The sequence below is a fragment of the Lolium perenne genome, chromosome 2 (genome assembly GCF_019359855.2).
Source record: "Lolium perenne isolate Kyuss_39 chromosome 2, Kyuss_2.0, whole genome shotgun sequence".
NCBI lineage: Eukaryota > Viridiplantae > Streptophyta > Magnoliopsida > Poales > Poaceae > Lolium > Lolium perenne.
The window spans coordinates 211,505,404-211,529,890 of NC_067245.2; the positions used below are offsets into that span (position 1 = coordinate 211,505,404).

The 24,487-nt window shown below is 44.7% G+C and overlaps 1 protein-coding gene, 1 long non-coding RNA gene and 1 pseudogene across 3 annotated transcripts; 2 read left to right on the top strand and 1 right to left on the bottom strand.

The window, feature by feature from the left end:
- Nucleotides 1-10,756: 10,756 nt before the first annotated feature.
- Nucleotides 10,757-11,416, top strand: LOC127334754 (OVARIAN TUMOR DOMAIN-containing deubiquitinating enzyme 6-like). The gene is made up of 2 exons (XM_071825167.1): nucleotides 10,757-10,897; nucleotides 10,987-11,416. The coding sequence occupies exons 1-2, from the start codon at nucleotides 10,795-10,797 to the stop codon at nucleotides 11,235-11,237; spliced, it is 354 nt and encodes a 117-aa protein (XP_071681268.1). The 5' UTR covers nucleotides 10,757-10,794; the 3' UTR covers nucleotides 11,238-11,416.
- A 1,755-nt stretch (nucleotides 11,417-13,171) lies between these two features.
- LOC127334750 (uncharacterized) lies at nucleotides 13,172-14,644 on the bottom strand (annotated as a pseudogene).
- A 3,977-nt stretch (nucleotides 14,645-18,621) lies between these two features.
- On the top strand, nucleotides 18,622-23,381 carry LOC139836126 (uncharacterized). 2 transcript variants are annotated; one of them, XR_011752343.1, is made up of 2 exons: nucleotides 18,622-20,112; nucleotides 20,387-23,381. It is a non-coding gene; the product is annotated as an uncharacterized lncRNA (long non-coding RNA). The 2 variants fall into 2 exon arrangements; XR_011752342.1 differs by having other exon boundaries at nucleotides 20,411-23,381.
- Nucleotides 23,382-24,487: the final 1,106 nt, after the last annotated feature.

The following is a 24,487-nucleotide window of genomic DNA, read 5'->3' on the forward strand; positions in this document are numbered from 1 at the left end:
ATGTGCATCCGTTGCATGGCAATCACTACTCCTTGCATAGCTTTGATCATAAGGCTTCCTCTTGTCTAATGGTCACTTATAGCTTTGTAAGACTTTCTTCCATTTGGCCTTCCAAACCCCCATTAACGTTCTTTATGCCATAACATCCTGGTGCTAATACCAAATGCTTGCGCTCACCGGTTGAGTAGACTTCGAAATAGTTGATTCATGACGTTCATGTTTAGGTTTACTTGACTGAATCCTTCTTATGTTGTGAAAATTTACTTGATGCTTGGAATGAAGGATAGAACTTCTATGCTGGATACTTAACACATCTTTAATGAACTTTGTACGGTTTCATGTCTTTAAAGCAATAGTTCATGAAAACTTCTAGCTTGTTTAACTCTTGCATTATCATCTCTTATGTCAATATAGACATTTGCTTTGAGTGATTTGATCTCAGTTCATATGCTTTACATTATTATTGGATCGAGATTATGTTGGTAGCATGTCACTTCAGAAATTATCTTTGTTATCGTTTACCTACTCGAGGACGAGTAGGAACTAAGCTTGGGGATGCTGATACGTCTCCAACGTATCGATAATTTCTTACGTTCCATGCTTGTTTTATGACAATACCTACATGTTTTATACACACTTTATATCGTTTTTATGCATTTTCCGGAACTAACCTATTGACGAGATGCCGAAGTGCCAGTTCCTGTTTTCTGCTGTTTTTGGTTTCAGAAATCCTAGTAAGGAAATATTCTCGAAATTGGACGAAATCAACGCCCAGTACCTTATTTTTCCCGGAAGCTTCCAGAGAGCCAGAGAGGGACGAGAGGGGAGCCCTGGGGGCCCCACACGCCAGGTCGGCGCGGCCAGAGGGGGGCCGCGCCACCCTATTGTGTGGCCCCACCGGGGACCCTCCGAGGCTGCCCTTCCGCCTACTTAAGGACTCCGTCACGAAAACCCTAGACGAATAAGCCACGGTACGAGAAACCTTCCAGAGCCGCCGCCATCGCGAAGCCAAGATCTGGGGGACAGAAGTCTCTGTTCCGGCACGCCGCCGGGATAGGGAAGTGCCCCCGGAAGGCATCTCCATCGACACCACCGCCATCTCCATCACCGCTGCTGTCTCCCATGAGGAGGGAGTAGTTCTCCCTCGAGGCTAAGGGCTGTACCGGTAGCTATGTGGTTAATCTCTCTCTCATGTACTTCAATACAATGATCTCATGAGCTGCCTTACATGATTGAGATTCATATGATGAGCTTTGTATCGCTATTAATCTATGTGCTACTCTAGTGATGTTATTAAAGTACTCTATTCCTCCTCCATGATGTAATGGTGACAGTGTGTGCATCATGTAGTACTTGGCGTAGTTTATGATTGTGATCTCTTGTAGATTATGAAGTTAACTATTACTATGATGGTATTGATGTGATCTATTCCTCCTTTCATAGTATGACGGTGACAGTGTGCATACTATGTTAGTACTTGGTATAATTGCGTTGGTCTATCATGCACTCTAAGGTTATTTAAACATGAATATCGAATGTTGTGGAGCTTGTTAACTCCGGCATTGAGGTGCTCTTGTAGCCCTACACAATTAGTGGTGTTCATCATCCAACAAAAGAGTGTAGAGTGGTTTTATTATGTGATCAATGTTGAGAGTGTCCACTAGTGAAAGTATGATCCCTAGGCCTTATTTCCGAATAGCAAAGCTACACCACAAAGATTCCTATCTCCCACGTCAACCGCACGCCAGCAAGCATTTTCTGGCGCCGTTGTCACTGTTTGTTTACTGTTCCACTGCATGTTTACTCGCTGCCATATTTTATTCAGATTGCTATTACCACTCATATACATCCATATTACTTGCATTTTACTATCTCTTCGCCAAACTAGTGCACCTATACATCTGACAAGTGTATTAGGTGTGTTGGGGACACAAGAGACTTCTTGCATTGTGATCGCAGGGTTGCTTGAGAGGGATATCTTTGACCTCTTCCTCCCTGAGTTCGATAAACCTTGGGTGATCCACTTAAGGGAAAACTTGCTGCTGTTCTACAAACCTCTGCTCTTGGAGGCCCAACACTGTCTACAGGAAAAGAAGCGTGCGTAGACATCAGCTACCTTTAAACAATTCAAAATTTATCATCCTTTATTTGTGTCAATGTTTTATAGCTCATGAGGAAGTATGTGGTGTTTTATCTTTCAATCTTGTTGGGCAACTTTCACCAAGGAACTAGTGGCTTCATCCGCTTATCCAATAATTTTGCAAAAAGAGCTGGCAATGGGGTTCCCAGCCCCGATTAATTAATTTTCATAATTTTACAAATAGACACTCCTCCATGGTATGTGATTGTTGGAAGGCACCCGAGGATTCGGTTAGCCATGGCTTGAGAAAGCAAAGGAGAGGAGGAGTGTCATCTAAATAAAACTAAAATAAAAAGGCACTCCTTCATGGTATGAGATTGTTGGCAGGCACCCGAGGATTCAGTTAGCCATGGTTTGTGAAAGCAAAGGTTGGAAGGAGTGTCAACCAAGAATAAAACTTTATGGGAGCCGCTCTTCGAGAGTTTGTCTGGCAAGGGGGTTAGAGAACCCGCTACCATTCATTGACAATAATAAACACCTCTCAAAACGTTACTTTTATGCTCTTTATATGATTTCAAAACTGAAAAAGCTCTAGCACATGATTTAATCCCTGCTTCCCTCTGCGAAGGGCCTATCTTTTACTTTATGTTGAGTCAGTAAACCTATTTCCCTCTATCTTAAGCAAGTATTTGAGTTGTTGTGATCAAACCATTTATATTGTGATTTACTTCATCATGCCTTTTACTCTTCCTTGTTTAGTACAAATTTTATCTGAATGAATATAGCTTTGAAAGTTATCAATGATTATGAGGAAATTATTATGATTGAGTATGCAAGTTGTGCCACATAAGCTTTAACATAATCTGTTAATTGTTCTCTGACCAAGAACGAAGTTTGCCATCACCAATTATGATTTCTTATGCACCTTTATTTGTGATAACCTTATACTTGTTTCAAGTTGAATTATATGAGGAAGTTGTTCACTAGAATGTCTTGTGTGAATGAATATGATGCTTCTTGTACGTATTTTATTTATCGACTCTTCACTCCATAAACATGTGGTCCTGTTTACCGAGTTCAGTTTCGCTTGGGGACAAGCGAAGTCTAACCTTGGGGGGAGTTGATACGTCCATTTTGCATCACTATTTTATATCATAATTTGCTGTTATTCATTGATATATTTCATATTTAGAGGTAATACTTATGTTATTTCATCTATTTTGCATGTTTTATGATTATTGGAGGATCGCGCACCGGAGTCAGGATTCTGCTGGAAAAAGCGCCGTCAGAATGCAATATTTCAGAAGATCAACAATTGACGGAAATTATATGAAAAATCCTATTTTTCCAGAAGACGAAGGGAGCCAAAAGGAGGAGCCAAGGAGGGCCACCATGGGCCCCCCTCATAGGCCGGCGCGGGCCCTGCCCTGGCCGCGCCGCCATGTGGGGAGGGGGCCCACAGCCCCCTCTGGCCTCCTCTCCTTCGCGTACATCTTCGTCCCGAAAACCTAAGCTCCAGAAGATAGTCGCGAAGAGTCACAGCCGCCTCTGCGGGGCGGAAAACACCAGAGAGAAAAGAGCTCTCCGGCAGGCTGAAATCTGTCGGGGAAATTCCCTCCCGGAGGGGGAAATTGACGCCATCGTCACCGTCATTGAGCTGGACATCATCTCCATCACCATCACCATCATCTCCATCATCATCACCGCCATCTCCACTGCTGCACCTCGTCACCGCTGTAACAATTTGGGTTGGATCTTGATTGTTTGATAGGGGAAACTCTCCCGGTATTGATTTCTACTGGTTATTGATGCTATTGAGTGAAACCATTGAACCAAGGTTTATGTTCAGATTGTTATTCATCATCATATCACCTCTGATCATGTTCCATATGATGTCTCGTGAGTAGTTCGTTTAGTTCTTGAGGACATGGGTGAAGTCTAAATGTTAGTAGTGAATTATGGTTGAGTAATATTCAATGTTATGATATTTAAGTTGTGGTTTATTCTTCTAGTGGTGTCATGTGAACGTCGACTACATGATACTTCACCTTTATGGGCCTAGGGGAATACATCTTGTATTCGTTTGCCAATTGCGGGGTTGCCGGAGTGACAGAAACCTGAACCCCCGTTGGTATATTGATGCAGGAGGGATAGCAGGATCTCAGAGTTTAAGGTTGTGGTTAGATTTATCTTAATTACTTTCTTGTAGTTGCGGATGCTTGCAAGGGGTATAATCACAAGTATGTATTAGTCCTAGGAAGGGCGGTGCATTAGCATAGGTTCACCCACACAACACTTATCAAAACAATGAAGATTAATCAGCTGTATGAAGCGAAAGCACTAGACTAAATTCCCGTGTGTCCTCAAGAACGTTTGGTCATTATAAGTAAACAAACCGGCTTATCCTTTGTGCTAAAAAGGATTGGGCCACTCGCTGCAATTATTTCTCTCGCACTTTACTTACTCGTACTTTATTCATCTGCTACATCAAAACCCCCTGAATACTTGTCTGTGAGCATTTACAGTGAATCCTTCATCGAAACTGCTTGTCAACACCTTCTGCTCCTCGTTGGGATCAACATTCTTACTTATCGAAAATACTACGATACACCCCCTATACTTGTGGGTCATCATAATGCGCCATCAACCACCATGCTACGGGTGTGCAACGCTCCAAAGGAGGAATGTGTACCCGCACAAGGTGGCATGGTTAGAACAAGAATCAAGGAGATAGAAGAGGCCGCAAGGGGAGCTCGAGACATGCAGCCCCCATCCCTCTACGTATTTGTGGCTTCTCCATTGGAGGTTTCGGCCATCCCAAGTTCATCTGGGTATAGAACCCAAACCATTTTCTATGAAGTTCCGCAGGTAAAACATTGTGATTCCATGTATGAGCTTCCCCAACCTCGCATTAATACAGAAGAGGCTTCGTCAACAATGAAGGCCGAGCCCAAGGTGGCTCGCCTACTGGAGAAGGCTGGGTTTACCCTTCGGCGAAACAACAGGATCCCTCCACCCCCCGCAGTGTGCGAGGCATGGTGGAGGCAATCCGAGGATCTCATCAAGAAGAGGCATAAGGCTCGACCCAAGTTCGGGCTCGGTTACATCGACCTTGGCGGCTCCGACGATGAAGATGAGGGGCCATCCTACGTCCCACGAGCTACGTGCCATGCTACGTCTGTCTCTTCAGGAGACGACACCGAAACTTCACGTCGCGGTCTCCATCGACGAAACTACAATGACAATGACCAAACCGAGGTGGGGGAGCTTGACTCGATGATGTCTACAAACGCTTCTTTTCCTGTAGACAGTGTTGGGCCTCCAAGAGCAGAGGTTTGTAGAACAACAGCAAGTTTTCCCTTAAGTGGATCACCCAAGGTTTATCGAACTCAGGGAGGAAGAGGTCAAAGATATCCCTCTCAAGCAACCCTGCGATCATAATGCAAGAAGTCTCCTGTGTCCCCAACACACCTAATACACTTGTCAGATGTATAGGTGCACTAGTTCGGCGAAGAGATAGTGAGATGCAAATAATATGGATGTATATGAGTGGTAATAGCAATCTGAATAAAATATGGCAGCGAGTAAACATGCAGTGAAACAGTAAATAAACGGTGACCTCCCCGGCAATGGCACCAGAAAATACTTGCTAGCGTGCAGTTGACGTGGGAGATAGGAATCTTTGTGGTGTAGCTTTTCTATTCGGAAACAAGGCCTAGGGATCATACTTTCACTAGTGGACACTCTCAACATTGATCACACAATAAAACCACTCTACACTCTCTTGTTGGATGATGAACACCACTAATTGTGTAGGGCTACAAGAGCACCTCAATGCCGGAGTTAACAAGCTCCACAACATTCGATGTTCATATTTAAATAACCTTAGAGTGCATGATAGACCAACTCAATTATACCAAGTACTAACATAGCATGCACACTGTCACCAACAGACTATGAAAGGAGGAATAGATCACATCAATACCATCATAGTAATAGTTAACTTCATAATCTACAAGAGATCACAATCATAAACTACGCCAAGTACTACATGATGCACACACTGTCACCATTACATCATGGAGGAGGAATAGAGTACTTTAATAACATCACTAGAGTAGCACATAGATTAATAGTGATACAAAGCTCATCATATGAATCTCAATCATGTAAGGCAGCTCATGAGATCATTGTATTGAAGTACATGGGAGAGAGATTAACCACATAGCTACCGGTACAGCCCTTAACCTCGATGTAGAACTACTCCCTCCTCATGGGAGATAGCGGCGGTGATGAAGATGGCGGTGGTGTCGATGGAGATGCCTTCCGGGGGCACTTCCCCGTCCCGGCGGCGTGCCGGAACAGAGACTTCTGTCCCCCAGATCTTGGCTTCGCGATGGCGGCAGCTCTGGAAGGTTTCTCGTACCGTGGCTTATTCGTCTCGAAGATTTAGGTCAGGGGGCTTCTTATAGGCGAAGAGGCAGAGTCGGAAGGCTGACGGGGGCGCCACACAATAGGTGGGCGCCCCCCCTTGGGCCGCGCCGGCCACCTATGTGGTGGGCCTGTGGCTCTCCTCTGGTCCCTCCCGGGTGTTCTGGAAGCTTCGTGGAATTATAAGATGCTGGGCGTTGATTTCGTCCAATTCCGAGAATATTTCCTTACTAGGATTTCTGAAACCAAAAACAGCAGAAAACAGGAACTGGCACTTCGGCATCTCGTCAATAGGTTAGTTCCGGAAAACGCATCAAAACGATATAAAGTGTGAACAAAACATGTAGGTATTGTCATAACACAAGCATGGAACATCAGAAATTATAGATACGTTGGAGACGTATTAGCATCCCCAAGCTTAGTTCCTACTCGTGCCGAGTAGGTAAACGATAAAAGATAAATTTCTGAAGTGACATGCTACCAACATAATCTTGATCATACTATTGCAAATCATATGAGATGAATGAAGTGATTCAAAGCAATGGTAAAGACAATGATTAAACAACTGAATCATATAGCAAAGACTTTTCATGAATAGTACTTTCAAGACAAGCATCAATAAGTCTTGCATAAGAGTTAACTCATAAAGCAATAGATTCAAAGTAAAGGCATTGAAGCAACACAAAGGAAGATTAAGTTTCAGCAGTTGCTTCCAACTTGTAACATGTATATCTCATGGATAGTTGTCAACATAAAGTAAAATAATAAGTGCAATAAGCAAGCATGTAAGAGTCAATGCACAGTTAACACAAGTGTTTGCTTCTAAGATAGAAAGAAGTAGGTAAACTGACTCAACATAAAAGTAGAAGAAAGGCCCTTCGAAGAGGGAAGCATGGATTGCTATATTTGTGCTAGAGCTTTTATTTTGAAAACAAGAAACAATTTTGTCAACGGTAGTAATAAAGCATATGTGTTATGTATAAGATATCCTACAAGTTGCAAGCCTCATGCATAGATTACCAATAGTGCCCGCACCTTGTCCTAATTAGCTTGGATTTACATGGATTATCATCGCAATACATATGTTTTAACCAAGTATCACAAAGGGGTACCTCTATGCCGCCTGTACAAAGGTCTAAGGAGAAAGCTCGCATTGGATTTCTCGCTTTTGATTATTCTCAACTTAGACATCCATACCGGGACAACATAGACAACAGATAATGGACTCCTCTTTAATGCATAAGCGTTCAAGAACAAATAATATTCTCATAAGAGATTGAGGATTGTTGTCCAAAACTGAAACTTCCACCATGGATCATGGCTTTAGTTAGCGGCCCAATGTTCTTCTCTAACAATATGCATGCTCAAACCATTCAACTCATGATAAATCACACTTACTTCAGATAAGACGAACATGCATAGCAACCCACATGATATTCAACAAAGCGTTGATGGCGTCCCCAGGAACATGGTTATCGCTCAACAAGCAACTTAATAAGAAATAAGATACATAACTACATATTCAATACCACAATAGTTTTTAAGCTATTTGTCCCATGAGCTATATATTGCAAAGACAAAGGATAGAAATTTAAAGGTAGCACTCAAGCAATTTACTTTGGAATGGCAGAGAAATACCATGTAGTAGGTAGGTATGGTGGACACAAATGGCATAGTTATTGGCTCAAGGATTTTGGATGCACGAGAAGTAATCCCTCTCAATACAAGGCTTAGGCTAGCAAGGTTATTTGAAGCAAACACAAATATGAACCGGTACAGCAAAACTCACATAAGAACATATTGCAAGCATTATAAGACTCCACACTGTCTTTCCTGTTGTTCAAACCCTTACTAGAAAATATCTAGACCTTAGAGAGACCAATCATGCAAACCAAATTTTAGCAAGCTCTATGTATTTCTTCACTAATAGGTGCAAAGTATATGATGCAAGAGCTTAAACATGATCTATTTGAGCACAAAAGTTGCCAAGTATCAAGTTATTCAAGACATCATACCAATTACCACATGTAGCATTTTCTGTTTCCAACCATATAACAATGAACGAAACAGTTTCAACCTTCGCCATGAACACTAAAAGTAAAGCTAAGAACACATGTGTTCATATGAACCAGCGGAGCGTGTCTCTCTCCCACACAAGCATGATATTTATTCAGAGAATGAAAATAACAAAACGAAAATAAAACACACAGACGCTCCAAGTAAAGTACATAAGATGTGATGGAATAAAAATATAGTTTCAATAGAAGAAACCTGATAAATTGTTGATGAAGAAGGGGATGCCTTGGGCATCCCCAAGCTTAGATGCTTGAGTCTTCTTGAAATATGCAGGGGTGAACCACGGGGACATCCCCAAGCTTAGACCTTTCACTCTTCTTAATCATATTGTATCATCTCCCTCTCTTGATCCTTGAAAACTTCCTCCACACCAAACTCAAAACAACTCATTAGAGGGTTCTTAACACTTCTGGACATTGCAAAAAGCTACTGAAAGTTAATGGAATCGAAAAATCCATCAAGCATAGCAAAACAGGCAATGCGAAATAAAAGGCAGAATTTGTCAAAACAGAACAGTCCGTAAAGACGAATTTTTCAGGGGCACTAGACTTGCTCAAATGAAATTCTCAAATTGAATGAAAGTTGCGTACATATCTGAGGATCCCTCACGTAAATTGGCAGATTTTTCTGAGTTACCTACAGAGAACCCTGCCCAAATTCGTGACAGCAAGAAATCTGTTTCTGCGCAGTAATCCAAATCTAGTATCAACCTTACTATCAAAGACTTTACTTGGCACAACAAATGCAATAAAATAAGATAAGGAGAGGTTGCTACAGTAGTAACAACTTCCAAGAGATAACAAAACAGTAGCAAAATAAAGACATGGGTTATCTTCCAAGAAGTGCTTTCTTTATAGCCATTAAGTTGGGCTCAGCAATTTTGATGATGCACTCGCGAGAAATAAGAGTTGAAGCAAAAGAGAGCACCAAAAACCAAATTCAAAACACATTTAAGTCTAACCCACTTCCTATGAAAAGGAATCTTGTTAATAAACAAATTCATGAAGCATAATGCAACAAGCATAAAAAGACTAGACAAGCGCAGCTTCAAGATTTTCAGCAAAAAGAGAGGTGTTTTAGTAACATGCAAGCTTCTACAACCATATTGTCCTCTCTCATAAAGATTTTCAGTTGCATCATGAACAAACTCAACAATATAACTATCACATAAAGCATTCTTATTATGAGTCTCATGCATAGAATAATTACTACTCCCAACATAAGCATAATCAATTTTATTAGTAATAGTGGGAGCAACTTCAACAAAGTAGCTATCATTATTATTCTCATCAAGTGTAGGAGGCATAGTATAATCATAATAAAATTTACTCTCCATAGTAGGTGGCACCAAAAGACTACTAGCATTATAATCATCATAAATAGGAGGCAAAGTATCATCAAAGAAAATTTTCTCCTCAATGCTTGGGGGACTAAAAATATCATGCTCATCAAAACCAGCTTCCCCAAGCTTAGAACTTTCCATATCATTAGCAACAATGGTGTTCAAAGCGTTCATACTAATATGTTCCATAGGTTTTAGGTTTTTTAATTTTCGCATTAAACCATCCATGTCTTAACTCAGGAAATAAATTAAAAAGCTCCATGTTGCTTTCCATTATGCCTAACTAGTGAAATAAAAACAAGAAACAAAAAGATGCAATTGCAGGATCTAAAGGAAATAGCTTCGAGCACTTACAACGACACCAGAAAATAACTTAGTTACCTGGGACCGGAGTGTGAGTGCCTTTTACCTTTCCTTCCCGGAAACGGCGCCAGAAAATAGCTTGATGTCTACTCACGCTTCTTTTCCTGTAGACAGTGTTGGGCCTCCAAGAGCAGAGGTTTGTAGAACAACAACAAGTTTTCCCTTAAGTGGATCACCCAAGGTTTATCGAACTCAGGGAGGAATAGGTCAAAGATATCCCTCTCAAGCAACCCTGCGATCACAATGCAAGAAGTCTCTTGTGTCCCCAACACACCTAATACACTTGTCAGATGTATAGGTGCACTAGTTCGGCGAAGAGATAGTGAGATGCAAATAATATGGATGTATATGAGTGTTAATAGCAATCTGAATAAAATATGGCAGCGAGTAAACATGCAGTGAAACAGTGAATAAACGGTGACCTCCCCGGCAATGGCACCAGAAAATACTTGCTGGCGTGCTCTACTCTGATCTGGAGTTGACTGAGAAGGAAATAGAGCGGATGGTGATGGAGGCCTCTCGGGCAGAATTTCTTAACCACCAGCAGGTTAACTTCAGAGAGTCATCAATGTCAGCAGGGGCAGAGCCATCTTCTTCTGCCGCAAGTAAGAACCTTGTCTTGTCGTCTGAGGAATTCATAATGTTTTGTTGATTGGTTGCTTACCATAAACTGGAATGCTTTCCTATTCTGCAGTTAGTGGGTCGTCTGGTTCGGCCGCGGTAGGGGATAAAGGCAGTGAGAATTGTTTTGTACTCCCAGACACCGTGCTGACTCGCAGCATGCAGTTGCTCCTAGCAATGGGCTTTAGTTACATCCAAGTGATGGAAGCCTACAGCATATTCGGCGAGGACGTGGACTCGATGATCTGCTACCTGGTGGAGATGGGAGGCGCGGGAGCCTCTGCAGGTGGCAGCAACCGCCGGAAAGGAAAGGCTGCTGAGTGATGTGCGCACCTTTCTATAGGGGATAGAAATCATCGGGCATATAAATTATAATACAAATAATGATATAGCCTTTGTGAGTTGAGAGTCGAGACATTGATGTAGTGCTGCCATGTTGGGGATAATAAGGAATAAAAGGTACTCGCAGAAGTCGCTACCTTCTATGCGATCTGGTGTCTGAATGGCTGTGTTGTACTTGTGATTTGTCGAGTCATGCTGTGTTACCCGTATGATTATCGTGGTGTTCCACTGTGATCAGTGCTCAGCCTTGCTCATTCTACCGGGCTTCATCAAGGTATGTTGCACTTCTTAAATATCACACTTCACATGACGAGGCGTAGCTCTTCTTTTTTATCTGTGAATCTGACGAGACGTGACTCTTTCAGTCTTTCTGAGAATCTGACAAGGCGTGCCCTGAGCAGCTTAAAATGAACGGCCATTTTGTATGACTAACCTATATGGATCTGACGAGGTTTCTTCATTTTGGGATATTGTCATATGAAAACTATATGGAACAGAGTGTATGAACATTACAAAAGGAATAATACATGTAATCCCATAGCAAAGCATGTAGAAAACCACAGATGTATGCCGGGGAGGACCGGAGGACTAGCAAGCAACTAACATGACACACAATTCCAAGAAAAGACGCTCTTTGGGACCCTCCCGTCCCATATGTACCTTGGGGTATTTTTTTTTTGGAACATTAGGTTTGGTGTACCTTGCAATAGCTGGGCTTTCTCAGAATATCAAAAAACAAAATCAAATTTATCATTATACAGTTATAGCCATGTGGATGTGGTACTGTTTTGTCGAAGTGAACATTGTACTTAACATGCATAATTTGTTCAAAACTTCTTCTTACCCATCCCATGAGTAGTCATATAATTTGGTATGCAAACATTAGGTTAAAATATCCTTCCTCTATTACAAAATATAGGACGTTTTAGTGAGCAAAAATAGCTTAATAAAACACCTTATATTTCGGTACGGAGGTAGTAGTTAGCTAGCTAACTCATTTTACAAAATACATCAGACATGGCAGATACGACGCATGAGTAGTCATACAATTTGACAAGCTAGAATAGCTGGAACAGGAGGTCTGATGAAACTATAAGGTACAAACGTAAATGGCAAAGATATGTACAGCAGCAGGAACTTTTGACAAAAAAGAGATAGAGCTTATTATACACTATGATCACATCTAGTGATACCAACAAACTATACTGGTGAAGAGTCAACGAAATGCCCCCACTAACATGAAAGCACTCACCTCACATATTCTATTTGTTAGTAATGAGCCATAGAAAGCTCAGGTGCAATCATGTGTAGATGCGCATAGATCTCCAAGGTTTATCTCAATTCTCACATGAAAAGTGTGAGCCAGGAAGCATATGATGAAGAACCAAGTGTGCGACAGTCAAAAAATTAATTCAGCTACAAAAAATACTAACAATTAAAACATCTGTTCCTACCACAGAAATTCAGAAGTTCATGTGGACCAACATTAAAGGTATCAGCAATTGGACATATTCTCATTACCCATCAAGCACAGAATTTGGACTAGAAGATATGCTACATGTATGACTATGAAATAATTGACAGGGCCAATTTAATTGGTTAGCAGGGTGGAAATCCTTGCATACTGAAATTTAAAATGACAGTTCGGCAAAACACTCTAAGGTGCCAAATACAGGATGTGGTAGCTTGTGAACTAGATAGGCCATGCTTGTCTATTGATTTGTTGATATTGACGAGGAAAATCACACCACTTTTATCATCTCTTGTCATTGCAAGGATGGCTGAGAAACATTAGCTTATTATTATGTGCTAGTAAAAATACCAAAATTCTTGCTAGGGACAACCTACTAAACTGAAAATAGTATTTCAATGTATCGAAGGAATGCCTGATCTCATACTTTCTCGACAACATGACATGAGGACGAACAACTTCATAACCATGCCATCAAAGAATGGAGTATCAGTTTCATCAGAAGTTAGCAACCACAAAATTAGAATTTAGCATACATACAGTAGCAGACAACAAACATGAAGTACGAGCTTACGATGCAGACTGAAATCGTTCGTGTTCAGCTGGCATATTCAAAATCAATACCCTGTTCTTGGTTCATGCAAATATGAATCTAGCGGGCACTTCCCCACTGCAAACTGCTGCATAGTCTTCAGCGAGGTGTGGGGCAGCTTCCTTGTGAGGGTGTATGAACTTCTCCATGAATACCTTATCGCTGATTGTGACTGTGCCATAGTAGTCCCGGTCGCGCTCTAGCAATTTGTTCTCCTTGAGAAACTTCACGACATAGTAGCGAGGTCTGAGACGACCCTCCAAGTTATAAGAGAGCATTGCCGGCCGATGAGCAATGTATGCCGGTTCCAACCCCAACTCGAGATGAGGAACTCTGACCTGCTCTGCAGCGCCTCCTTAGACCTCAACAGCACAAATGGCAACTTGGAAACAGCGATTCCCACCTCAGCATCCGACCACCTAAACGTCTTCTTCAAGAACTCAACTTTGTCGGCGATCTTCCCCTTGCCCAGGCATGCAGCAGCGTGCAGCGCGTGTCTGAACATCCGAGATTCACGAGGCACACCTACACCGTCTGCGCACGCCACAATTGCCCGGACGCGTTCCACGCTGGCGGTGAGCATCCATGGCACCGCGATGAACAGCTTGGCAATATCGCAAACACTAAGCCCGCACTCCCGCAGGACCGCGAGGTTAAGCTTAGTTGCCCTCTGACTCCTCTCGAGTCCGTATTTGAGGATATTGTCGTTGAACTTCAATGCTCGTAGGAGGTTCTGGATGGAGACGAAGAGGGGCAGGTAGTAGTGAAGCTTGGAGACGATGGATCTACGGCGGAATCCGGCGCGGCCGATCGAGACGAGGCGTGCGATCTCGGAAACCGAGAAACCGAGGCCGGTGAGATCCGCGACGTTGGGGGCCAGGGTCTTGTCCACGCTGGTGCAGAGTAACAGGGGGTCCTTCGCGACGAGGTCGGCGACGTCGGCGCTGGAGATGCCGAGGCCGGCGAGGAAGGCGAGGACGGCGTCGGGTTTGGAGGGGGACTTCACGTGGGAGAGCTTCGTGGAGGCCTTGAGGGCTTGCGCTCGGGTGAGGCCGCAGGTGGCGACGAGGTAGTCCTCCACAGCGAAGCCAGGGTTTGATGAAACGGCGGGCGCGGCGGCGGAGATGAGGCGGTGGAGAGAGGATGGACTTGGAGAGGCGGAGGGAGAGGAGAGGAGGTGGGTTAGGACACAGCTGCGGAGGCGGAGCATGGCGCCGCGGCGGCGAAGGGAAAAAAGGGATCGCCGCCGGTGAGGATTTGTGAGATTGGGAGAATCGTGAAAATTTGCGTTGGTCTGGCCCAACCTTGCTGATGAGCAAAATGAAGTGTCCCCACGCGTCAGTGTCTCTCATTGTGCCACCATCTCATAGTGGGCTGGGCTGGGCTGGGCTGGACTCAGGTTGACTACTTGACTCATTTAAGCGAATTTTCCTTTTATATTCTGACACAGTACAATGCACTAGACTATAGTGACTCATTTGACGATTTTTTTTTAAATTTTCATTCTTTCTGAAAATATCTCCCCAGATTAGTCGCCCAGACCCACTTTAGTATGCAGACCTGTCATATTCACCCAGTTTAGTATGTACAATTGTGATATCTTAACACTGTCACGTAAAATAAATGTCTGAGTTGGAGGAGAGATTGTCGGAAAAAGGTTTGCCTTCTCTTAACTAAGAGTTAATCTCTTAACACAATTTCTCTCACGGATGTTTGGTTACTGAAGATAAGATCAAAAGATAAACCATTGTACATCATTTTTTGTCTCTATATCTAAATTATGTGGCGATGTTAAGATAAAATCTTATCAACCACTCCACATACCCAGACTCATTAAATTACAGTATCATGTTCAATTCAGTGTCATGTTCAATATTGGTTATATTAGGATCTCCTTCTCCGTATGTAAAATTTGTGTTATGCCAAGTTAGGTCCTCGGTTACAATGGACAACAATACAATATGTTCACAGAGGATCGTATGAGTCAAACTCCTAACATATTTCATTCGAAAATGTACAAGAGCGACACACCACTTGTCTCATTCTTGCACCGTTGTACGCATGCATCAGCAGCTTTGTCTTCCTCAGTTTTTGATGGTTCGTCATAAAAATGACAGCATAATCATTGAAATTAGGAAAAAATTACCGCCCAATTTCAAAAAGATCTTAGCAAATATTTAGGACAAGAGTTCTCTTGTTTGGTCGCCCTCTCCATAAATTTTTCCTGGCTCCACCATTTGTTCAGACTCGTGTACTCTCACGTGTAATGATCGATCATCAGTGTCCAGATTTGCACTTCGGGATAGTAGTAGCTTGCTGTGCTCATCTAAATAATCCGGCTGACTTCGCTATGGAGACAAGACACTTGACAGTACTACATAATTACTCCATCTCTTCCAAATTATAAGATGCTGTACTAATTTGAAATCGAGGTTGTACATATTTAACATGGAAGTTTGCATATTGGTACACTCTCTTTATGCGTCGATTTTTACAATATTGCCGTAAATTTGGGTTTACAAATCTCATATCACTTTTGGCATGCCAGCACGAGGTGAAAATTTTATGCAACATAAAAAAATAAGGTTAAAGACCGAACAGAGCTTTAAAACTTATGTTCAAAACAATCTCCGTATACAAAATAATTTTTGGGTACAATCTTTTATGCAACTTCATGTATCAAGCAAAATATCAATCTATATCTCATAAGGACGTGTAGGGGATCGTCAGGCGATTAGGGTTCCTCTTCCTCCAGTCGGTGGCCTCCTCTGATCTAGCCGCCTCTGTGGCCTTCGTTTGCCTATGGGGATCTTCCGATCATGAGAGCTTTATCGGCAGTTCATCCTACTTCTCCATCTCCGAGACGGATGTGTTCTTTTTGATCCGTTTGGCGACTTCCCGTCCGCAGACAACAACGTTAGGCCGACTTAGGAAGGAGCGGCAGCGGCGGCGCGCTGTCGACACGGTCTGGAGGTTGAAGATGAAGGACTTCTTAAAGATCTCGTTGTAATTTTCGTTTTTCTTGGGCTGCTTTGTACCGTTCGATGTTTCTTTTAATACCAGTGTCCTATTCGCAAAAAAAAACTTCATGTATCAAGCGGGTGCATTTTACTTTTTTTAATAGTATATAATCTTGGTATACAGCCTACAAATACTGGTATACAAATGAAAAGAAGAAATGCAGGGCCAGCCCAGAATTTCTCATTTCGTCAGTTAATCTGGAGAAAAGTTGAAGGCCCAAGGCCCAGTTCCTCCCCGACTTTCCGTAGAAAACCCTAGCCCCATATGCCACAGAGATCTGCCCCGATGCCGTTCTAAGCCCCTCCTCTTTCTCCCACCTCTCCACCCCTCTCGCGCGCCAAGGGAGGACACCGCCGCCGTAGCCGCAGCAGGCGAGCGAGATGGTAACATCCGGTGTTCGACGCAATTTTGTGCAAGTCATGACGGTTTAATTAACTGGTACTAAACAAGCAAGCTGTGTACATGGATGCATGAATGCATGAAGCAGATTACTCGGTCCATAGCACTGGCACGTCCAAGTACATAGCACTGGCACGTCCAGAGGAGCCAAGCAAGTTGAAGATAGAGAAGACAGCTGATTTTATTAACCAACGTATTTTGCAGTACAAGCTCCGGGGTACGTACATCCATATGTACGCGTCGGCTAGTTCGCGCGTACTCGCGGAGACCTGCACGTCTACACCAGATATTTTGAAGCTAGCATTGGGACGTTCGGCCGGCTACGATTTTCCTGGAGAGCGAAAACGCGTCCCAGCGTCAAGATGGCGCGATCGCTATCCATTCTCTGGTCCGCTCTGCCTATAAAAGCATTCGACAACTAACACGAAGGCAAGGAGACACAGCCGGAGCCCGGAGGCCATCCCATCTAACCAGATGCAGCAGCCAGAGAACAAGACGGAGATAAGACCACGGAGGCGAGAACTCTCGCCCAGGTCTCGCCCCTGAAGACGCCCAGCCGGAGGCAGCTCTCGAGCAAGGAGAAGGCCATGGAGACGACGACGCCGGCGTTCCCAAACGGTGAGAATTACGGTTAACTCTCCCTCTCCATGCAGCATACTCGCCGACTGGTGTCGCTCGCTCTCGTCTTGCACGATCGCAGACGACAACGAAGCACACGCGCCGGAGCTGCCGGCTTAGCCCGGCGCCATCTGCCGCAGCGATGACGACGCCCGCGACGAGGTTGTCGGCTACTGCACGGCGCCATCAACGACATCTGCCGCGGACGACAACGAAGTACACGCGCGAGAGCTGCCGGCTCAGCCCGGCGCCATCCGCCGCAGCGACAACGACGCTCGCCACGAGGCTGCCGGCTGCTGCGCGGCGCCATCAACACCACCACAAGCCGCGACGACGATGCCGCAAGGAGGCTGCCGGCGTGCAGCGCGGCGCCATCTTCACCACCCGTGAGGCGCGACGGCGACGTCCGTGACGGGGCTGCCGGCGTGCTGCGCGGCGCCATCTTCATCCCCATGAGGCGTGAACGTCCGCGACGATGCTGCCGGCGCGTAGCATGGCACCATCAACACTGCTCCCGCGAGATACGACGACGACTTCCGTGATGTGGCTGCCACCATGCGGCGCGGCGCCATCTCCATGGCACCTGTGGGGCGCGATGACGACGACCTTGACGAGGCTGCCGGCGTGCAGCGCGGCACCAACGCCATGGCACCCGCGAGGTGCAACGACGACGACCTTGACGAGGCTGCCGGCGTGCAGCGCGGCGCCATCAACACCACATCCGTGAAGCGCGGCGACGATGTCCGTGCCGAGGCTGCCGGCGTGCAGCGTGGCGCCATCACCACCACACTTATGGGGCGCGACGACAACGCCCTCAGGTTGCCGGCGTGCAGCGCGACGCCATCTTCAACTCTACACCATGCCACCGACGACGACGTCGAGGTTGCCGGCTTACAGCCCGGTGCCATCCACCATGACGAGGGCGACACCCGTGAGGAGGCTGTCGGCGTGAATCGCGGCGCCCTCTCCACGACGCCCACGGGGTGCAACGACGACATCCACGCAAGGCATGCCGGCATGCAGCGGCGCCATCATCTTCATCACACCATGAGGCGCGATGACGACGAGTCCGTGCCAAGGCTGCCGCCATGCAGCACGACGCCATGTCCACGACCCCGCAAGGCGCGATGACAATGTCCGTGCCAAGGCTGTTGGTACGCAACACGGTGCCATGTTGGCACCCGCCAGCACGCGACTCACGGCCCTCTCGTCCTTGGCATGCATTGGTCATGCTCGCCGCTGACAGACGGAGGTTAGACTCTGTCTAAGAAGAGCCGCCATGGCGACTTTGGCTACATGCCGGTGATTGGCGTTGATGCCGCTCTCCTTCCTCCAGATTCTTCCTTCTATTCTCAGATCAGCTCCATCCCCTTCTATCCCCCTAGTGATTTCCTCGTCGGCTCTCCCCTATTCTTCAATTTCCCCACCCTCAAGGAAACCCTAGCTAGCTTATCTTCAGCCGCCGATGCTGTTTTTGTTCGCCGCTTTCGCCACGGTGTTCCCCTTCCACCATCCATAGATTCTCTCTTCTCCTTGTTGTCTCAATCTGTAGTTTTTTGTTCCGAAGCATCTTGCCTCTCTAGTTTTTTCTTCTGGTTTCTGTGCGTTTTCCCCTTCCACGAATCTCCATGAGTGCAAACTTACAACATATTTCCAGAAGTAGGTCTCCACTCGCTGCTTCTAATTATGGCCATGTGAATACTGGAGCAGGGCTGCATCTTGCTGTTAGTGACGCACGTACAGTGGCACCTCCTACTGCGGCCTTGAAATTCGTCGGATGGAATTGCAGGGGTAAGGGACGGAGCCTTCACACTTCCAGAAAAATGGAGTATCTAGCCAGATTGATGTATTCCACAGGGGCCCAGGTAACTTTTGTTTCAGAAACTAGATCATCTAAATGCACTGCTTCTCAGTTGAAGGCTCGTTTCAATATGGCTGATAGCTTTGTAGTGCCCTCGGAAAGGCTCTCCGGCGGTCTCTGGTTGATGTGGACTGATGAAGTTTCTCTGACAATTAAGTTCTCTAATAGATATCTTATCCTTGCACTTGTTCAACATGTTCCTACTAATGTTGAGTTTGTTCTGGCTTGTGTCTATGGGGATCCACACCATCGTTTTACTAATATGATTTGGGATCACATTTCTAGCTTTGTCAATGATAATCTGGGCAAGCCAATTGTTTGTTTAGGTGACTTGAATGACATCTTGTGTGATAATGATACTACCTCTATCAATGTTAATAGGAACCGTATGCGTGCTTTTAATACTTTCATCAAGCAATGTGGTCTTTTTGATTTAGGTTATAGTGGTCCAGCCTATACTTGGACGAACAAAAGGTTTTCTTCTACTCCTATTTTTGAGAGACTAGATCGTTGTCTTGCAAATGCAGAATGGTGTGCTCTTTATCCTAATACAAATGTTTTCAATTTACCTATCATGCTCAGCGATCATGCTCCTATTCTTATCTCTACTGAGTCAAAATTCCAAAAACCAAGACTAACTTTCAAATTTGAAAATTGGTGGACTTTTGAAGATGATTTTCAAAGTGTTGCAAAAAATGCTTGGTCTTCTACTGTGAATAAATCTTTCCATGCTAGATCATCTAACCTTGCAGGTACTTTGAAAAAATGGTGTAAGAAGAAGAAGCCGATCCAACAACAGCTTGATTCCTTACAAAACCAGATCAATGACATTCAAATGCAGCCGGTGCACCAGCAGGACCACAACCTTGAAGCTAAACTGGTATCCCAATATGAGGTAACTCTGACCAAGCTTACTGAATATTATCGACAACGCGCAAAAAAGCATTGGGCGACCCATGGGGATAGAAACACGGCTTACTTTCATAATGTGGTTCAGAAACGTAAGCGAAGGAATCGTATTGTATCGATTCGTGATGCTCATGGCAATGACCTGTTTGATCCAAATGATATTGCAAATGAATTTGTTCACTATTTCCGCTCCATCTTTACTTCCACTTTTAGTAACAATGCTACTTATATCCCAAATATGAATTTACAAAATCATGCAGATGACTTCACCTACTCTGTTCCAGACAAGCAGGAAATATTAGGAATACTCAAGGACATGAGAAGAAATGCATCACCGGGACCAGATGGTTTTAATGTTGGTTTCTATATTTCAGCCTGGGAATGGATAGGAGATGATGTAACAAATATAGTTACGAGTTTCTACAACTCAGGTATTCTCCCACCAGATCTAAATGATACTCAAATTGCTCTTATCCCCAAAAAACTCCAATGCCTTGTTCCCTCTGACTTCAGACCCATTAGCTTATGTAATGTCATCTATAAAGTTATCGCAAAATCTTTGGCTAATAGGCTCAAAATGCATCTCCCTGATTACATTCACCCCTCTCAACAAGCGTTTATTGAAGGTAGGCGCATTACCAACAATATTATTGTGGCACAAGAGATAGCTCATTCTTTCTCTCTTGGATCTTGGAAAAGCCATGACTTTATGCTAAAAATTGACCTAGCTAAAGCTTTTGATCGAATAGAGTGGAATTGTATTACTTCAGCTCTTGCACGCAAAGGTATTCACGGTCATTTTATAAAACTTGTGCTTGCTTGCATCTCCTCACCGACTTTTTCAGTAATTATAAATGGTCAGTCTTACGCGAAATTTACAAGCTCCAGAGGTATCAGACAGGGTTGTCCTTTGTCGCCGTATCTTTTTGTCCTTGCAGTTAACGAACTATCTTTGAAGTTGCAGGACGCCTTGCAAGCAAACCAGCTCTCAGGTATTGTTCTTGGACCAGGTTGCCCTCCTGTTCACTCATTAATGTTTGCAGATGATCTTATCGTTTGCGGCAATGCTAACGTGCAAGAAGTTCAAACTATCTCGAACATTTTAAATCAATTTTGTCAGGACTCGGGTCAAATCCCTAACTGGAACAAGTCTGGTATTCTTTTTAGCAAAAACGTTCCTCCTCCAGATCGAGTCAATATTAAAAGAATTTTTCCAGCTCCCAATATTGATAACTCCTTTGTTCATTTGGGACACCCTCTCATTCTGCCTGCAAAAGACAGATCTGCAGCTTATGCTTTTATCTACGACAAATTCAAATCAAAGCTTTCCAACTATAAAGCCAACCGTTTATCCCATGCAGCTAGACTCACTCTAATCAAATCTGTGTTTGCCTCTATACCTGTATACTACATGTCAAATATCCTTTTCTCAAAAAAATTCCTAACAAAACTAACGGCTATTATAAGGAACTTTTGGTGGACAGGTGTACAGGAAGACCAAACGATAAAAAGCTTGTGTCTAAGAGCATGGGCGGATATATGCACTGACAAAAAAGCAGGTGGTCTAGGTATAAGGAATTTGCAGGCGATCAATCAAGGGCTTATACTCTCTGCAGCATGGAGGCTTGCAAAGGAACCTCAGAGTCAGTTAGCTCAAATTCTGAAAGCTAAGTATCATCACGACACATCTATATGGAGAGCAAAATCTAATGGGTCGAAATCTGCCTTCTGGACAGCGGTTTTAAAGGTGAGACCACTACTTGTTTCAGCAATAACTTATCAAATTGTTGACGGCAATAGTTCAGTTTGGAGCACGCCTTGGTTTCAGGGTTGGGAAGGAATTTATGATAATCTCATAATTCAACAACAACCTTTTTCTTATCCTGCTCAAGTAAAAGACCTTTGGATCACTGGACAAAAATGTTGGAATGTCAACTTAATAAACTCTTTGTTTAGTCCTGTAGTATCTATGTCGATTCTTCAAACTCCAATTATTGAAACTGCTGGTCAGGATATTCTTGTGTGGAAACTAACCCCTACAGGACAATTTTCTCCCAAAAGTGCATACAAACACTGCTTTAATAATCTCCAGCTTCCTCCAAGTCAGAGACCAAAGATTGTTCCTCCACATGTTATAGCTTTACTGGACCAGGTGTGGAAGGAGAAACAGATGGCGCCACGGATCCAAACTTTTGCCTGGAGACTTCTCAGGAATGCACTAAGCACAGGTAAAAGAGCAGGTAAGTACTCCAAACACATAAGTGAAAATTGCCCCTATTGTGGAAAACTAGAGGATGAAATGCACCTCTTTTTCTTATGCCCTTTTGCTAAAGCAGCCTGGTACAGTCATCCTTGGTATATTAAAACTGAATTTTTAGCCCAACACCATTATTCGATCCCACAAATGATCCAAGCCCTGCTTACTTCTCATCATCCACAAATAAGCATAAGCTCTCTATATACGTTCTTATGGTGTATTTGGAAAGCTCGAAACGATGCTCGTTTTTGCAGGAAATTAAGTACCCCTTCTCAAGTTCATGCTGCAGCGATGGCGATCATGCAGGGCTCCAATATGGAATCAAAAGTTTCTTCTCAGATTGGCGATACAGCCCGCTCTTCAAACTCTAGGGTGCTGCAACATGCTTCTATGCAAGGACAGCAAAGACAGGGTCATGCCGACCAACAGATAGCACCCTCGCTGGGAAGAACAATCAATAACATATCCACCATCTCTTGTCCCATCATCTTTTCGGACGCAGCTTGGTCTCCACATCCAGATGGAAGTCCGGTGGCTGCTGGCTTAGGTATTTACATAAAGCTTGGAGGCGATCGAAGTTGCTCTGAGCTTTCCATCTCAGCCATATCCCCTCCAACAACATCTGCTATTCAAGCTGAGGCATTCAGTCTGATGTTAGCATCCCGGATCGCAGAAACACTTCACATCCAGCAGGCTACTTTCTTGACAGACTGTGCGACATTGGCGACTGCGGCATCATCGCAAAACATGCTGCGTGTTCCTGGACACTGGTCCATCAGACCACAACTCGCTCAAATTGCTTCTTCAACGGCCTTTGATTCTTCTATGATATATCATATCAACAGAGGTTATAATTTCAGGGCTCATCATCAAGCCAAGTTGGCGCTGAAGATTCAGAATACATCTTTTAGCTACAGGTGTTTAGATTCAGGCACAGACACTTGCCTAAATGCAGATATAGCTGCAGTTTCATGCATCATGCAATGCAAGATTGTACATGTACGTTGTTGTTAAATCAATGAAGGTTTATGTGTTCAAAAAAAAAAAAAAAAAAAAAAAAAAAAAACTCCGGAGGACACGACCACCATGGCGGAAGCATCAATGAAAGACAGAGCCGGACAAAGTGGCTTGGACGTGCATGTACCGGGACGCGCAAGCATGATGTCCCGGAGCTGCACATGGTAGCACGTACATGTATGATAATACAGCGGCACGCCTGGCTGGTGCACTTGCTCAAGCCACACGTCTGCTCCAGTTGGCTGCCCATGAGATGCGACCTGAGCATATCACCGCCAACCTGAGAGCTACCTAAGGCGTGGCGACTCTCACGCTGCTAGCCCCACGGAGGCGGCTGAAGACGGGCAACCACACTTTGTCGCGACGATAACATCCATGCCAGGGCTGCCGTCGTGTGGGGTGGCGCCCCCAATGATACCGCTCATGGCGAGCCCGTGAGACGGCGTCCTTGACTACGCCGACCGCCATAAACTTGGCATCAGGCTAAGGACGAGGCGCCAACCACATCGGCTACACCGACTTACGTGCGTGCGTTGGTTTTCACACCGACGCCGGTCTCCTCCATCATTTTACTCCCGCGAGGCATACCCCTTGCGCAGCCCGACGAGGCTGCTGGTCATCGAGAAGTCCCAGCTGAGCGGACCCATGCTACTTCAACTCCAACTACATCAACACCGTCAAGACCGACGAGGCACGGCGGCGAGGGCGGGCGTGGCCGAAGCAAAGGCCACGCTACTTGCGGCGCGTGTACCGACGAGGACACGGGCTCTGCCGCCGCCCCCACACACACACCACCACCACATCATGCATGCAGAACGCGAAGCGAAGACGACGAAGACGACCACACGGCTTAATCGGAGGTGTCTCGCGGTGTAACCCGCGGGAATAATTAACCAGGTGCCTTCCGAGGCCCCGGGAACCAGGAGATCGCGATCGCCATAGTCAGGCTGGCCGCGCGAGCAGGCCACGGAGCGCTTTGTATTCGGGAACTTGTACTTTGTTTCTCCAAGAGAGATTAATGAAATGCATGCTTCCCTATCTTTTTCTTGTGTACTACGGTACACTGGCACGCCCGCACTTCTTTATT